Source organism: Trichoderma atroviride, chromosome 5 (assembly GCF_020647795.1).
Source record: "Trichoderma atroviride chromosome 5, complete sequence".
NCBI lineage: Eukaryota > Fungi > Ascomycota > Sordariomycetes > Hypocreales > Hypocreaceae > Trichoderma > Trichoderma atroviride.
Window position 1 is genome coordinate 3,651,138 of NC_089404.1, and position 14,945 is coordinate 3,666,082.

At 53.3% G+C, this 14,945-nt stretch overlaps 4 protein-coding genes across 4 annotated transcripts; 1 reads left to right on the forward strand and 3 right to left on the reverse strand.

Annotated features, from left to right (window-relative positions):
• Positions 1 to 28: 28 nt before the first annotated feature.
• On the reverse strand, positions 29 to 4,118 carry TrAtP1_010453 (uncharacterized protein). The gene is made up of 2 exons (XM_014089709.2): positions 3,536 to 4,118; positions 29 to 3,474 (listed from the first exon to the last, which is right to left on the reverse strand). Exons 1-2 carry the CDS (start codon positions 3,732 to 3,734, stop codon positions 608 to 610), a joined length of 3,066 nt encoding a protein of 1,021 aa, XP_013945184.2. The 5' UTR covers positions 3,735 to 4,118; the 3' UTR covers positions 29 to 607.
• Positions 4,119 to 6,373: 2,255 nt separating this feature from the next.
• Positions 6,374 to 6,775, reverse strand: TrAtP1_010454 (uncharacterized protein; the record flags this gene model as incomplete). The annotated part of the gene is made up of 1 exon (XM_066114716.1): positions 6,374 to 6,775. One exon carries the CDS (start codon positions 6,773 to 6,775, stop codon positions 6,374 to 6,376), a length of 402 nt encoding a protein of 133 aa, XP_065970813.1.
• Positions 6,776 to 7,489: 714 nt separating this feature from the next.
• On the forward strand, positions 7,490 to 12,949 carry TrAtP1_010455 (uncharacterized protein). Its single transcript, XM_066114717.1, has 4 exons — positions 7,490 to 8,954; positions 9,132 to 9,677; positions 9,750 to 9,992; positions 10,055 to 12,949. The coding sequence occupies exons 1-4, from the start codon at positions 8,379 to 8,381 to the stop codon at positions 11,792 to 11,794; spliced, it is 3,105 nt and encodes a 1,034-aa protein (XP_065970814.1). The 5' UTR covers positions 7,490 to 8,378; the 3' UTR covers positions 11,795 to 12,949.
• A 634-nt stretch (positions 12,950 to 13,583) lies between these two features.
• TrAtP1_010456 (mitochondrial 37S ribosomal protein mS37) lies at positions 13,584 to 13,995 on the reverse strand (the record flags this gene model as incomplete). Its single annotated transcript, XM_014089707.2, has 2 exons — positions 13,584 to 13,821; positions 13,883 to 13,995. 2 exons carry the CDS (start codon positions 13,993 to 13,995, stop codon positions 13,584 to 13,586), a joined length of 351 nt encoding a protein of 116 aa, XP_013945182.2.
• Between the last annotated feature and the right edge of the window lie 950 nt (positions 13,996 to 14,945).

Sequence of the window (14,945 nt, forward strand, 5' to 3'; positions counted from 1 at the left end):
ATGCCATCACAAGTGAAAACACAGAAATAGAGAGAAAAGAGCGTTCATCAATTTCATCATGTCCTCCTAGGCGCAAACCCAGAAAGAATAAAAGGGCGTGCTAATCTAATGCCATCTACAGAATTTTCTTCTTCTTTTTTCTTTTCATTTCTTTTCTTTACCCAAAGGATTTCCCCCTTCCTCAAGAAAAAAAAGGCATGTTTCTTGTACGTTGAATAATTTATTACAAAAAACATGTGCCGTAATCTCAAGCAAACAAGTGGGAATACCACTCATCGCTCGTCAGATAAGACGGGGTTATGATATGCATACAACATGTACATATAACGCAATGACATGTTACAGACTCCGGACGTAGTTGGTTGAAAATTGAACGCCGGGAATGCAGAGTACCTAGTTCCAGTAATTCCATCGCTATCAAACAAACAAAAGGAAATGAGCTTCCATGATTACTATGCCGAATGTTGTTCGCCCCTTTCAAACTCCTGCCAAACATATTCCTCGCTTGGTGAAGGGGCGTAGGAATATGCAAGTGTCCCTTTACAGAAGAGCTTTGTGCCTGGTTTCATCAAAGACCCTCCCCCTCCTTACATGAACCTTGCTTCAATCAATCAACCGCCGCAAAGAAGCGAGCCACCTCTTCCAACTCAGGATCCCCATTGCAAAAGTCCCAACCTACAATGACTGGAGCCTGGCTACAGCATATGATCTTGCGGGCATCGAACTGAAGCTTGAAAACGCGCGCTGGGGGGTTCTCCGCCGCCGCAATGCGTGGGCGTGACTCAGGAGGCTGCGGGTTGTTTTCGACTTCAGTCGGTCCTTGCTGCCCATGGACTTGCCCAGGAATCTCAGGCTGTTGGACCATGGGAGGGAGTTGGGGCGGAGGTCCCTGGCCGGGAGTCACGGAAAGTTGAGACGGTTGGGGCACCGGTGCATGGAGCGGCGTAGGAGCTGGGACTTGTGACACCATTGCTGGTGAATATGCCAGCTGTCTATATTCACTGTTGCCACCAGCGGTGTTATTATTGTTGCTACCGCCACCAATGCCATCACCTGCTACAAAGGCGCCGGTAGACGGGCCCGCCATCGATCCGCCAGCATATGGAGGAGCCAGGTTGAGGGCTCTTGCATCTGTGGTAGCGGTAGGGCCTGGTATGTGGGAGTTGCCGCGAGAAATGAGCCGCTGTCTGGCCATCTGGTTGTTCTGTATCGCGATTAAGCCGTCCGCCACCGCCTGTCGGAGATGTGCCCGCACAAAGGGAGAAGGCTCTCGCTCAATCGCGGCTTGTAGGTAGCCAAAATAGATGAGCATGGATGGGTGGCTTGCCAGCGCCTGTCTCAGCGCTGCAACCCCAAAGGGGACCGTCTGGTCAATCATGGCCATGTAAAGCCGTGCTGACTGGCTGTTCTCGCTGTTTGGATCCAGTATAGGCGAGGATTGCATGCCCTGCGGCGCGCCAGGACTCACCGCCGACACGGCAATGGCCGCCGAGGCAAACTGAGTGCTCTGTCGCTGAACGTTGGTCAGGGCGACTTGTCTATGCGCCGCCTCGGCAGCTTCTTCCTGGCGAAGATGATGTCCGGGCTTCCACACGCCCTCCTTATCCCGCCGCCAGATGATGATGCTTTGGTCATACGAGCCCGAAACGATTCGCCCGTACTTGCGTCCGCCTCCTCCGCCAGGCGGAACTTTGGCGCCAGTAGCCTGGAGATCAGCCGGCCGAGAGCTTCCCGCATTCACTCGCCTAGAGCGACGGATTCTCCGGTCACCCTCGTGGTCAATCTCTCCCGCTTCTACAGCTCTAAAGTATTCGGCGTCCACTCTCTTCGCCTCGGCCTCGTCTTCCTGCTTGCTGTAGGGCAAGTCGCCAAAGCCGGCCTGGACGGTTCGCACCAGATGGGCGTGTCCGCGAAGGGAGGCCACTTTCAGGCCGGTCAGCGCGTCGAAAATGCAGACTTCGTAGTCACTACTACCGCTCACAATCCGGCGTTCGTCAAACTCGACGCAGGCAATGCCCTTTTCATGCGCCGGAATGGTTTGTGTGCAAACCTGCTCTGGCCAGTTCCATACCTTGATGTGGCGATCGCCAGAGACGGAAACAATAGTGCGGCCCCGGATCTGAATGGCGTTGACGGCGGCACCGTGCCCCTCCAGCTTGCCAATCACCGTGTAGGCGGGTTTGATGGGAAGCTCCTGGGACAGATCGAGCTCGTAACCATAGGGCTTGACGCTGATGCCCACCGGGTTAACGGCTGCATCCACAGGGCCATAGCCCAGATCGCCGTACTTGAGAGGGCGACGGTTGAAAATCTTGATGGTCTTGTCTTTGGAAGATGTGACGAGAACATTTTTGTCGAATCGCACGTTAAGCACAGATTCACGATGCGCATTGGTAATCTTTTGCACAAGCTCTCCGGTGGAAAAGCGCCAGATGAAGATGTTAGAGTCACTGCTACCGGAGACCAAGATGTCCTCGGCCGGGTCTGCGTCGAACTGAAGGCACAAGACCGAACCGTGGTGGCCTGCGAGCGGTGGACGAACTAGGCGGCGGGTGTGTAAGTTCCAGATTCTCATTGTGCGATCTCGGCTGCCGCTGACGAGATAGTTTGCGTCAAACTGCAGAGTGTAGACGCACTCCTGATGGCCTTCTTCGGGAAAGTCGGGGTGAGGCAGTACAAAAGTCTTGAATTTGCCCAGCTCCCAGTTCGATTCAAGTCGTCGCCTCATGTTATAGAGATACTTCCAGTTGATGCGATAGCGGGAGCTGTTGATATCCCACGTCCACAGGGTTGACTTGATCATGCTCGCGGTGGTGTCGCCGGCCGCCATTACAGGCAGCGAGATCTCGGGGGTGCCGCCGGGCTCTTTGCGCTTGGCCCTGCTTTCCGACGACGACGACGACGATCCATAGCTCCGGTCTACAGCCTTACCTTTGGCGGACGAGAAGCTATCGAGATGCATATCTCCCAAGGAGGGGAGAGTCTGCTTGAAAGACTGCAGCGTACCGAGAGATCCAAAGAGGCTAGCCCCAGCGCTGCTCTCCTGGATGCTGGGCAGCCTATCGCGGTCCAGCATTTCCAAATCGTGGTCCTCATCTTCGTCGTGGTTGAGGATGGCTCGAATCTTGGTTGGGTGGTCGTCTGACGTCTGCATGCGGTGCAGGTGGCCGATGGAATTGCTCACGCCGGTGTTGACCCGAATCTCCCACGCATCGATCTCGGCCTGCACGGCCTTCCAGCCTTCGAGATAGTACAGCCGCTCCCATAGCTTGCGGTCCACGGCCAGGTCATACCAGGCACGGCACGTCTGCAGCACGCTGACGAGAGAGACGGGATCGAGATAGCCCAGGATCTTGAGGCAGATTTCGGCGGGGAGATGTCGGATGAAGTCGATGTACAGTCTCGGGCTGAGACGCTCGACGATCTCGACGATGGCGGAGGTTGGGAGCTGGTCCAAGAGGGCCATGGCCAGTTCTGCGGCGAGGGGGCTCAGCGACACGGTCACGGCATGCAAATGTTGGTGGTGGAGACTCACTTGATTTGACTGACACGGGCAGCTGCGAAGCATTTGCGGCCATCCACTGCGGCAGCTCCATGGGCGACTTGAGCGAGGCCAGCGACGAGATCTGCTCAGTCAGCCCCGGGCCCAGAGGATCCTCAGAGTAGCCCTCGTCGGGCTGGTGGGCGGGCGAAAACGGGCCCATGGAGGGCGTCAGGTTGTCCGGTCGCGACATTTCTGCGGCTCAGTCCAGCCTCGCTCGAGTTGGGTGAGTGAGGCTATCACAGGCCGGGCTCTGCCTTGTTGGTTCCGGAGGATTGCGATTGCGAAGCGCTGAGACCCAGACAGCCGCGCCAACTTCCCATGTCGTATCGGGCTCCAGCTAGCGTTGCCCGGGGGGGTCCGTGGAGAGTGCCAATAGCAGGGCGAGCCGAGTCTGGAGTGTGCAGGTGGCAAACAAAGCAGCAAGCAAGCAAACGGGATCAATTGGATGCTGCGAGAATCAAGCGGCCGCTGCAGCCTGGAGGTTTGCTCGTGGTAGTGGCTGGGCAGCTCGGCGCGGCGTTACAGCGCGGTTCCGGCGGGGGATGGCGCTGTCAGTGCCTTTGAATTGAGCTGCCAGGCTTCAGCCGCCGAAACCCAGCGCAGCGGACAGCGCCATGGCGCCGTTTTGGGAGGCAGGGGGGGGGGGGGGTCTACGGGCGCGGTACTGGGCTGCGTGCGAGCTGCAGTGCCGGTGGCCGGTACCCAGCAGGTAGCGCTGCTGTCTGGCCGGGGCTTCGATCTGCCTGTCTGCTACCCCAAAGCGGCTGCTGCGGGCCTTGTGTTAGTGGACGTTGTACTGTAATGGCGTTGCTCTGTCTGTAATTGACTTCAATTCAATTTTACTAAGCGGCTCTGTGTGATGGCGAGATTGCGCAGCCGTGGGGATGACGACGGCTCATATCGCTTCGCTGGCTCCAACTTGAGATGGCTTTGGGCCGCTTCTATGAAGTACAAGGAGATGGATGCCATTGATGATGGCAAGTGCCAGAAGCGTGGTGGCGTAGATTTCTTGTTATCAACTCTAAAATAGAACAACGATAATTCTGTGGATATTGTCTTCATTGTCTGCGCGTTGTTGCTACTAGTATCCACGTTAGTAGCCCACCATATCGCGGCTCCTCTGCTTGTCCCAAGCAACATCACGGATACCTGCCGAAAGCGTTCTCCACAGCTAACCGTGCAGTCAATCTATGCTGCTCCGGATAGATTAATAGATTGATTATTCTACACGTCCTTTTTCTGGGCATGCAGCTAGTTACTCGTAGTAGATCTACGTATGCGCAGCCTCCATACTCTTATACCCAGAAAACACTCGGGATTCAAAGATGGGTGCCGGCCAAATGCAAATCACACGGCTTGGCATTATTGCAGCTGCATGTAGCCTTTATACTCTTTTTAATGTTACACGCTCTACTGATAACCTTGATTCCAACCCTGATACGAGATAGGGCAGACCAGACACACAGATTGCTGCAACATCTTGTCATTGGTACATGAAGGTCTAGGTTACCCAAATATTACTCAGACCAAGGACCTGATGCTCGGAGGCAGACAAATCCAGTCAGATGCTGTACTCCATACCTACCAGCATGCCGCCAATTGGCTTGGCTGCACCGAATAGCTCGGATTAGATGCCATTTCGCTGGACCCAATCCTGCAGACGGGTCGCATCGACGGCCTCGGTCCCAGACCTTGGACGCAGCTCAGCCCTACCAAACGGGCGGTCTCTTTTCGCGTCCCAACTCCACCTCCGATTCAGCTCTTCACCGGGGTGAATCAACCGTGTTGGTGACGTTATTGTTGCTCAGCTGAGTACCTACAGTTGAAATAGGGTTACGATTCACCATCTCGGCTGACGTCCAGTGGACCGGACTCTTTCGGCTCGAGCATGAGTCGAGATGGGCGAGAAAGAGAGTGGCTGGTGTACACCTGCTTAGATATCGACGCCAGTACTACATGTACTTGCAGCATGCGGTGAAGAGGCCCGTATCGCGGCTTTGGCTCTTTCACCGCCGCCTTGGATGCCTCCTGTTGCCAGACGCAATTCGCATGCAGGCTCCTTGCTGCGAATCCACAAAATAACGGGCAGGTGACCAGAGCAAATCCTCATGGAACCCATATAGCAACAGTGGCTACCTACATGCACGTACTTATCATGCAGCACATGTGGGTTTCTGAAGCACGGAACGGTGATGCTGGCTGATACTGCCAAGTGGTGTCTGTTATTGGCTGCATGCGGTAGCTGTACTAATACTGGTTACCAAATGCAATAAAAGAGAACTTGCAAAGTGCCTGCGGGCCTCCTTTGTCTAGTTTCTGCATGTGCGACTCGACAGCAGTTTGTTTCTGTGAATAAACCGCTTTGTTCTATCCATGACCTGTGACTGTGTTTCATGTGGCGGCTCGAGCATAACAATGGAACGTCAAAAAAGAGTACACACCGAACTTGCTCTGCATTAGGCACAAGGCAAAAACGACGGCAGTTGCTAGAAAATGACAAGTGACGGGGTCTGCACAGGGGCTGTAGTATTTCTCCGAATGAGAGCGGTTGTTTTGGCTGCAGGTAGGGAGCACTGCAGTATCTCGTCGTTTTCCACCTCTGCCAAGCAGACGGTGGCCTCCCAGGAACGATGTATTCCAATTATTTTCATGCATGAGAGTAGATAATGTGCTGTACCCAGTAGTTGTACGAGTGCTAGTGCGCATCGCATCATGAGATATTGGAATCCGTCCATAGACAAACCCCGGTAGCGCCATGCCTCCCCAGTCCAAAAGGCTTTGGCAGTGTTACCTACTCGATGGACTATTAGCAATAGCTTAGAAACGGAGTCAATGGCTAGTCGCGAGTGCTTTTCTCGCAAGCCAATGCCCGCGTATTGCCCCAAGTACTTGGACGTATGACTCTGTATGTGACAATGCAGATGGCCTCGTGGGCAGTGCTGAGACTCGGCAACACAACCTCGCATCGTCTTGTTGGCTCAGCAGCCGCCGGCCGTGCGACTGAAACGGCGAGGAGAGGCATGTGAGGCCCGGAAACGAAACAAGGTCGTACGTTTTGGCGGCAAGAGACGCATGGAAGGGCGGGAGGGCCTCAGCCTGGGAGAAGCCGCGGTCTTGCCATCGACATGACGATACATGCATCCATTTGATGCCTGTCTCAGTTGAGCTCTCGAGGTTGACGGGCACTGGCCGTATCGCCGCAGGCTCTGATTCCAGTGCTGGGCTGCCCATCAGCGTTCGCCTTTAGCCCGCCCAGGCCTAGCGCCGCGCCTGTGAAACATGCAGCGACTGGGCCACCTGTCCCAGCTCGGCCTAAGGGACGCCAGCGCCTGTGCTCGCCTGTACTAGTACCGCGGCCTTGGGCACTAGTCGCAGGTCGCGCGAGTCTCGATACATGCGCTGCGCTGCGGCGGCGCCTTGCTGCCACGGTGGCAACTGGCGCTGGGCTAGACACAATGGCAGATGGCGCTGATGCCACGGGGTGAGAGACAAAGGGGAGCGCGAGTGGAAGAATAGCAGCCATACTGTAGCGAAGACGGCCGTGGCGTGCAGGGACTGGCAAAATGGAACATTCAGGAAAAAAGAAGAGGAAAAAAGGGTCGCCGAAGCGCCCCCTCTGCAGCCCCCGGTTGAGCCCCCCTGAAATCGAGCCCGGCGCGCTAAACCGCCCCAATCGTCCCAATTAGCAGCCCCCAGAGCCTGTAGATCAACTGATGCCTGCCCCCCAACCCGCCCACCAGCCCGCCCTTGTGGTGTCTGGCTGTGGCGCCTGCGGGCTTCGGTACCTCGCGCCGAGTATCTGCCCACCGCCGCGCGCCTGCACAGGTACCGCCGCCGCCCGTACTGCCGTGAGCACGCCGTCTCGCCGCTGCGTTCCTCTCCTCCACTCGTCTGCGTGTTGGCAGCCTCTCTTCTTTTCCTTCTGTGCCCATTCCTGGCTCCCCCCTTTACTTGTACGCCTCCTGATCCTGCCTCTGCCGCAGCCTCAGCGGTTCTGGATCTCTTTGACAGCGAGTCCCCGCACACCGACTGGCATCCGTACACACCTAATATCCGACCGGCAGATCGCAAAAGAAGCGTTGTGTGGGCATCGCTGGAGTCTGTTCCACGCCGTTTCGAGCCTTGACGCTGCCCACCACTGCTGCTGCAACGACAACAAGTAGAGCAGTAGCACCTAATCGCAGTCGATTTTTTTTTTGTTCAAGAAAGACACCAGACCAGCCGACAGAGACAAGAGATTACTCGATCGTTTGTTTGACGACCCGCCACGTACACAGTAGAAGCAACAGACAGAAAGAACAAGATAGACAGCACAATTAGACGCAAAGCTGCAGAAAGCAATATAGAGAGAGACTTAGAGAGCGAAAGCGACATAGACAACGAGCGTCTGTCAGCGAGACACATTCGCACCCGATTGACACGCAGAATCGACGAGCATATACCGCTTCCGCCGACTCTCTGTGCCGAACGAAAGCCTCGCCGAGACCCCCTTCAGCGCAAGTCTCGCTCCGCCTGCCCTGCCTTGCCCTGCCTGTGGCAAACGGCTCGTGAGGCTGTCCAACAACCCATTGACGCTGGCCTTTCGCGTTAAATGACGTGAATCCGTGCTCTTTAGGGATCCGCAACCCACGGACTCGTCTTCCGCGAGAAACTCGTTCGCTAAACCCCCGCCTTGGGCCTGAGCACCACCCCTGTTTTCCTCCTCCTTCTTCCTCAACCCTGACCTCTTCTCTTCGCTCGACCGAAAACCGCCCTTTCGTCGACCTCGACCTCAGACGCTGCTGCCAGGACCCAGCCCTGATATCGGGCCCCCGACGGATGGAGTAAAGAGGTCATGGCTCATGCACCCCTGCTCAGAACCAACACGGCCCCGGTCTTCCAGTCTCATCCCAACGGAGCGGGCGGTTTACCACATCAAAGCATGAGCAGCAGTGCGCCGCGCACTAGCCAGCTGTCTGGATCAACCGCCTATGCTGGATCTTCAACGTCGCTCACCTCACTCAACAGCGACATGACCGTGGTTGCCAATGGCCCGGTGGTGGCCACCAGTAACATCATCAATCAAAAGGCCGACGCCTCTCGCTCCCTCTACCAGATATGCATCTCCCTCAAGCAGCGCCTGGCCCAGGTGCCCGGCTTCGAGCAGTTTCTGCAGCACCTCGACCCGACCGACCCAGTCGATCCCCTCTGGAACCTCCTGCGCTCTGGCTATCCGCTGCTGGTAGTCTACAACACGCTGCGGCCCGCTGAGCCGCTGAGCGTCGACGACGCCAATGCCTCCGATTCCAAAAAGTCAAAGATTGCCATCTTCAAGTTCGTCCAGGCCTGCATGAAGGATCTCCAGGTGCCTCCGGCCGATTGTTTTGTCATTACGGATTTGATGGGCACTGACACGAGCGGCTTTGTCAAGGCAAGTACCCCATGAATGATTGAATGATTGTCCTCTGCCTGTTTTGGGGGACAAGGAAAAAGAGAAGAAGAAACGTGCCATCTCCTCTGTCGCTGATTGATGTATCCATCTTTGCCATCTGATTTTTTTTTAGTTCAAATGGGGGGGTAAAAACAAATTTTCTAACGTGTACATCAGGTTACCCAAGTCGTTAATTACGTCCTTGACCTTGCAGAGCGGCGCGGATTCCTTCTCCAGCAGGAGGCCTATCCCGATGGCGAGCCCACTGGCACCAACGGCACCTCCAAAATGACCTATCGAGACCATGTCATCAAAGAACTGGTGGATACCGAGCGCAAATATGTCCAGGACCTGGAAAACCTGCACGATTTGAAGAAGGCATTGGAGCAGAAAGGAGTAATTACCGGCGACATCGTTCACCAAATCTTCCTCAACATCAGCCTTATCCTCGACTTCCAACGCCGCTTTCTCATTCGCATCGAGACCACCAACTCTTTGCCCGCTGACTCCCAGCGATGGGGCCAGCCGTTTGTCACCCACGAGGAGTTCTTCAACATCTACCAGCCCTTCATCGCCAACCAGCGCAAGGCGGCGCAAATTGCCAATACAAATTTCGAACTCATCCGCCAGTCAGACCACCCCGTCGCAGCCGACTTTAACACTCTGGACGGTTTCCTCCTGAAGCCTATGCAGCGTCTAGTCAAGTATCCGCTGCTACTCAAGGTATGTCTTGACGAATACTCATTTTCTGCCCCAATGTTCAACTTCTCCTTCAATTATTGACTGGCTATTCAGGATCTGGCAAAGAAAACGGAAGACCCAGAGACAAAGGACGATCTGCTACAAGGATGTGAGGCTGCTGAGCGCGTTCTCCAGAAAGCAAACGAAGCCGTTAATCGCGACCTTCTCGACGAGGCGCTGGAGGAGCTCATGACCAGAGTTGATGACTGGAAATCACACAAGATTGAGTCATTTGGAAAGCTGTTGTTGCATGGCGTCTATGGTGTCATCACTGGCAAGAGTGAACAAGAGAAGGACGTACGTATATACTTGTTTCCCCTCCTTCGCGACGGCTAACAGAAGGCTAACTATCCCTACAGTATGAAATCTACCTCTTCGAATGCATTTTGCTATGCTGCAAGGAAATTTCCCCAAACAAGAGCAAGGACAAGAAAGAGAGGGCTCGGCTGCAATCACTCCCAAAGCAGAAGAACAGGACCGCCAAACTGCAACTCAAGGGCCGAATTTTCATGACCAACGTGACCGATGTCGTGTCTCTTTCCAAGCCAGGCTCTCACAGCGTCCAAATCTGGTGGAAAGGCGATCCTGGTGTCGAAAACTTCACCATCAAGTTCCTCACGGAGGAGATGATGAAGAAATGGGCAAACGGCCTGGAGACGCAACGTAAGGACAATGCGCCTCGCACCGCCACGAGCCCAGACGACAATCCCACCGACTTTGCTTGGACGCGCGACCAGGCCGGCGGCCTTGAAAACCCCTACCTACAACAAGACGACGACGATGAAGACGACATTGGCCCCGCTACTGCTCCTGCTCAGTTCCCAGTGCCAACAAGCTCATTCGGAGGTTCCATGGCCATCCCTAGGACCGCGTCGAGCTCCAACCTGAGAGACTTGAGGAAGGGCTCGGTAACCGTGGAGTCGTCGCAGTCTCTGGCCGGCATCGCGCGAGCTCCTCCGCCACGATTCCCGCTGCCAATGCCGCCAGCGCCCTTGTCCCTCCAGACCCAAAACAGCATGACCGTTCCATCGCCCGGCGCCCGCGGAGGAGATAGCTACTTTTCGCCCATTGGCGAATCACCTGCGTCTTCTCGAACCAGCGCAACCAGTGGAGTATTTTCGCCAAACATCAACCCATTCTCCAAAGCCGGGACTCCCCAAGCAGGATGGGATGAAAACAACCGCTATACGGCGCCAGCAATGCCCCGTGCCCCGTCTCGAGACGGTACGCCGCCCAGTGCCTACATGAATGGCAGACATAGCGCAAACCCGGCGGCGTCAAGGAGCCGCTCGTACAGCACTCCCGACGCCGCGGCTCAGGGCCAGCGACGCCAACCCAGCCAGAGCAACATCCCCGCCGTCCCCGGCATTCCCCTGCATCTCCATCCCGCTCACGACAGCACCATCCCGAGATCGCAAACAGGCTCCCCCCGGAACGAGGCAGCGGTGCCAGCCAGCCGGACGAGCACGCAGAGCCCCGGCTCCCAGCCCCAGCGGGCACACAAACACAAGCATTCGCACTCGGGCAGTGTCGGCGGCGCCATGGCACAGTTCCCTACCCAGCCCATCTACCCTCGACAGACCACGCCTGGACCTCCCATGAGCAGCAACGGCCTTCGTGTTGACCCTGCAGCGGCCAACTCGCGGACCGTATCACCGTCTCTCGGCACTGCGACCATGTCTCAAGGAATGCTGGCCCATCACGGCATGATACCTTCGGGTATGATGCCTCCGGGATTGGTGCCCCAGATTCCACAGAACAACCCGGCTGCAAGCCCCGAGGTGGCCTTGCCAACGCAACTCAAGGTCCGGGTCACCTGCGATACCGGAAACTATGTTACGCTCGTTGTTGCTTTCAACATCACGTACCAGTCCCTCGTTGATCGGATTGACGCCAAGCTTGCGCGGTTCACTACCAGCAGCATAGCACAAGGGTTGCTAAAGCTTCGCTATCAAGATGAAGACGAGGACTTTGTCACAATCGAGAGCGATGACGACATTCAGATTGCCTTTATGGAGTTCCGTGACGGTATGAAGAGCGCGTACAGTGGCGGCGTGGGAGAGATAGAGCTCTTCTGCGTCGGAGACATGGCAGCATAATAGCACCGCATCTGGAGCATTTCCTTTGGGAGAAGAGAAAGAAGAAGGCTCTTTTTATAGACGGAAAGAGAGGGGACAAGTATTTTGAGAAAACCAGCATACTTATTCCACGGACCACCAAGGAGCACCCGCATGTTTTGGTGTATAGAGAGCCATTGCATAGCAGCAGCAGCAGAAATCATTTTTATTTTAGAGCGGCACGACAACTGCCACCATATTAACGACAGTTCAAGGCCAACAACTACCAAAGATACCTCTTAAAATCATATAGACACGACACCACACGATATGTGCGATTATGACCAACCAATTTTACTTTATATGCTATTTATTATCATCCGATTCCAACTTTGGTCACTCATTCGCACCCGACTATCCATCTCACGTTGTCGACGGCCCGTTGCCATGTTTTAACTCCTTTTTTTCGCAGCCGCGAAACAAGTCTACAAATACCGAAAAAAGACGAGAAAAAAAAGAAGAAACCAAGGATGCACAAAGCTTATTACGACGGACATTTGCGCATAACAAATCACTGCTGGACAGTTGGAAAATTCAGTCCAGCAAGAATATGCTGTCTATAAGCCGTCTCAACGATACACTCTTTCTCAACCAGACTTTTCCTTATCACTCTTCTTCTTTTCTCTATTACTACCCTACCTTTATTATTATCATCGGGGCCACACTATCTGGAGTTTTAAGATATACTTCATCTGAGTGGTTCTTCTACATATCTCTACCATCATTTCTTTTTCCTCTTCTTTTTGTTATTCATGGGATTCTATGGCGCTAGTGACAAAGACGGCAGGTTTTTATAGGAGAACTGAGAAGGGTATTCACTTTTTTGTTTTTGCCATCTTTGCAATAGTGTTTGTTTTGGGAGGATGATATTTTTACCCGTCTTGTTTTTGTCCCTTTTATGCATGCTTTGGCTTTTTTGTGTTTATTACCATTACCTCACACTTTCTGTTTTTTGCACCCTCTACTCCCACCACCACTATACTTTACCTCTCTCCCCCTGACTCTCTCACTCTCTCTCTTTGTTTTTTTGTCGTGTTTTTGGAATGATGGGTCTTGTTGTTGGATGTTGATTGTTCCTTTTAGTACTGGATAGATAGAAATCGGGGACGACAAAAGTGCAAACGGAGATGGTGAATTAAATAAAAAAATTACAAAATCTCTGTGGTCAATTGTGCAATATTGTGAAATGGTGATGGAAAGACAAATGTTGATCCAAGGGGAAGCTGTTGTAAACCTTTTTCCTTTTTTGAAAACACTTTTATTTCATATGTTGTGTCTGCTATTTGTACATTGGATGAAGCGCTCTATGTCACGCCATCTCATCATTTTGACATTTCTCTCCTTGCCCTTCTATAACACTCTTTTTATGAATCCCTCTTTTTTCCCTTCCTGGATATGTATGTATGTTGTACATTTTTACTTTTGGTGATATCGTCAAAGTGGCAACCAACGCCGGTCAATGTTTATCCTCCCGTCTTGCTTTTCTTCCTCCTCCCATTCTTCGCTCCTTCCCATGTTGCTCGTCAAAAAAAAAAAAATGTTCGTCGTTTGCGTAAATACCTTTGTTACGCATTTTGCTCCAGGGATGTCCAACCCTGATTCTTTGTTGGTGAAAAAGCCGTCTCCTCAATTCCTTGCTTCTTACGGCTGTTTTCGTATCACAATCCCTCGACTTGGTATACAGAACCCTCGAGTCGAGTCGAGTCGTCTTTCTTCGCAATCGCAATCGACAGCGGGAAAGAAAATCGTACAAGGGCTCCTCTCGATCATGCTACTCGAAAATCGCAATATAAATCCTTCCCTCCTTTTGTCTTTTGTACATCATTTCGTTTTCGTCGTCGTTTATTTCTGCTTCTTCGGGCTGGTTACGTATTTCTGCATCCGCGACAAGTGGTAGTTGATGGTATTCGCCGGCGCGGGAGGAGGCGCTGGGCCGTCCATGCATTTCCGGAGCTGGTTCTCGATGGCGGCGCAGCCGGCGGCGTTGAAGCCTGCTGAAGCCCAGCACGCTGTACAAGGAAGTCAACAATTTCTCTTCTTTTTACTTGTTTCTTTGGAAGATATACATACCGAGAACGCTGGACATGATGGCGATGCAAGGATTCTCGGGCTGGCGCTTGGGATTGTGCACCCGCAGCGTCTTCAGCGGGGGGGAGACGAATGGCCTTTGCGCTCCCTGACATGTTGATCTTGGGGCCAGAATATTATTTGGGGGGTTCTTTTTGTTAAGAAAAGGGAGCAATGCGAAGCCGGGATGTCGCTGTGGTTTAAGCTGTGTTGCGCGGGATGATTTTTTGGCGGGATATTGAGAGAGGCCAATTGGAGCTTGAAGTCACGGGGGTGTGCACGTGACCCTCTTCGAATGATGTTGAGAGGGCGTTTCGCTGAAGACGCGTATTTGCTAACATTGCGTTGTCTTTGTTTTGTGTGATGGACGGTCAATTTATTTCGATTTATTTCTTTGGTTTAATTTTATGCGTCTCCTATGACTTGGGAACAGGAAAGACGAAAGGTGGAAGAACCGCTGCTGCAGTATTTCTGCTCTGGCGACTTACACCTGTGAGACATACGATTTTCTTCAAAATTTCTGATTCGCATAAGATAGATGTCTATTGATTCAAATTAGATGGCTAAAGCCCTGATGCCCGCTTAGAGCCTTGATAATGGTGAGCAAAGTTTATGGATGGGCCCTTTGATCGCATTAGTTTTGTCCATGGCTGAGATGAACATGTACCGAAGCATCTTAGTAGTACCTCATTGGAAATTTCCCCATACTGGTGTCAGCTTGGATCATCAAGGTACGTTTTCGCAAAACCAGAGGCCTGCGTGAGATTTTAAGCGCTTTTAAAGTAGGGGTTGCTTTGCGAGAGGCCTGCTTGAAGTATTTTCTTCCGAAGCTTCTCATCTTCTTAGACCATCCTCTCTTCTATGCTAGTCCTATCAGCAAGGTGTTGTAATTAGGGCATGGATGGTAAAGCTAAGCTGTAGTCTGGCAACACTCTCGCCGAGGTCATTCTCATCTCGGTTCCTTTGTGTAGTACTCAATGGTTTCGAACATGTCCAGCGACGATGTGCATGCAGATTACGGAAAACGCCCGAGTAGTTCGGTTTGGATCCACGCTGCAACTTCAGT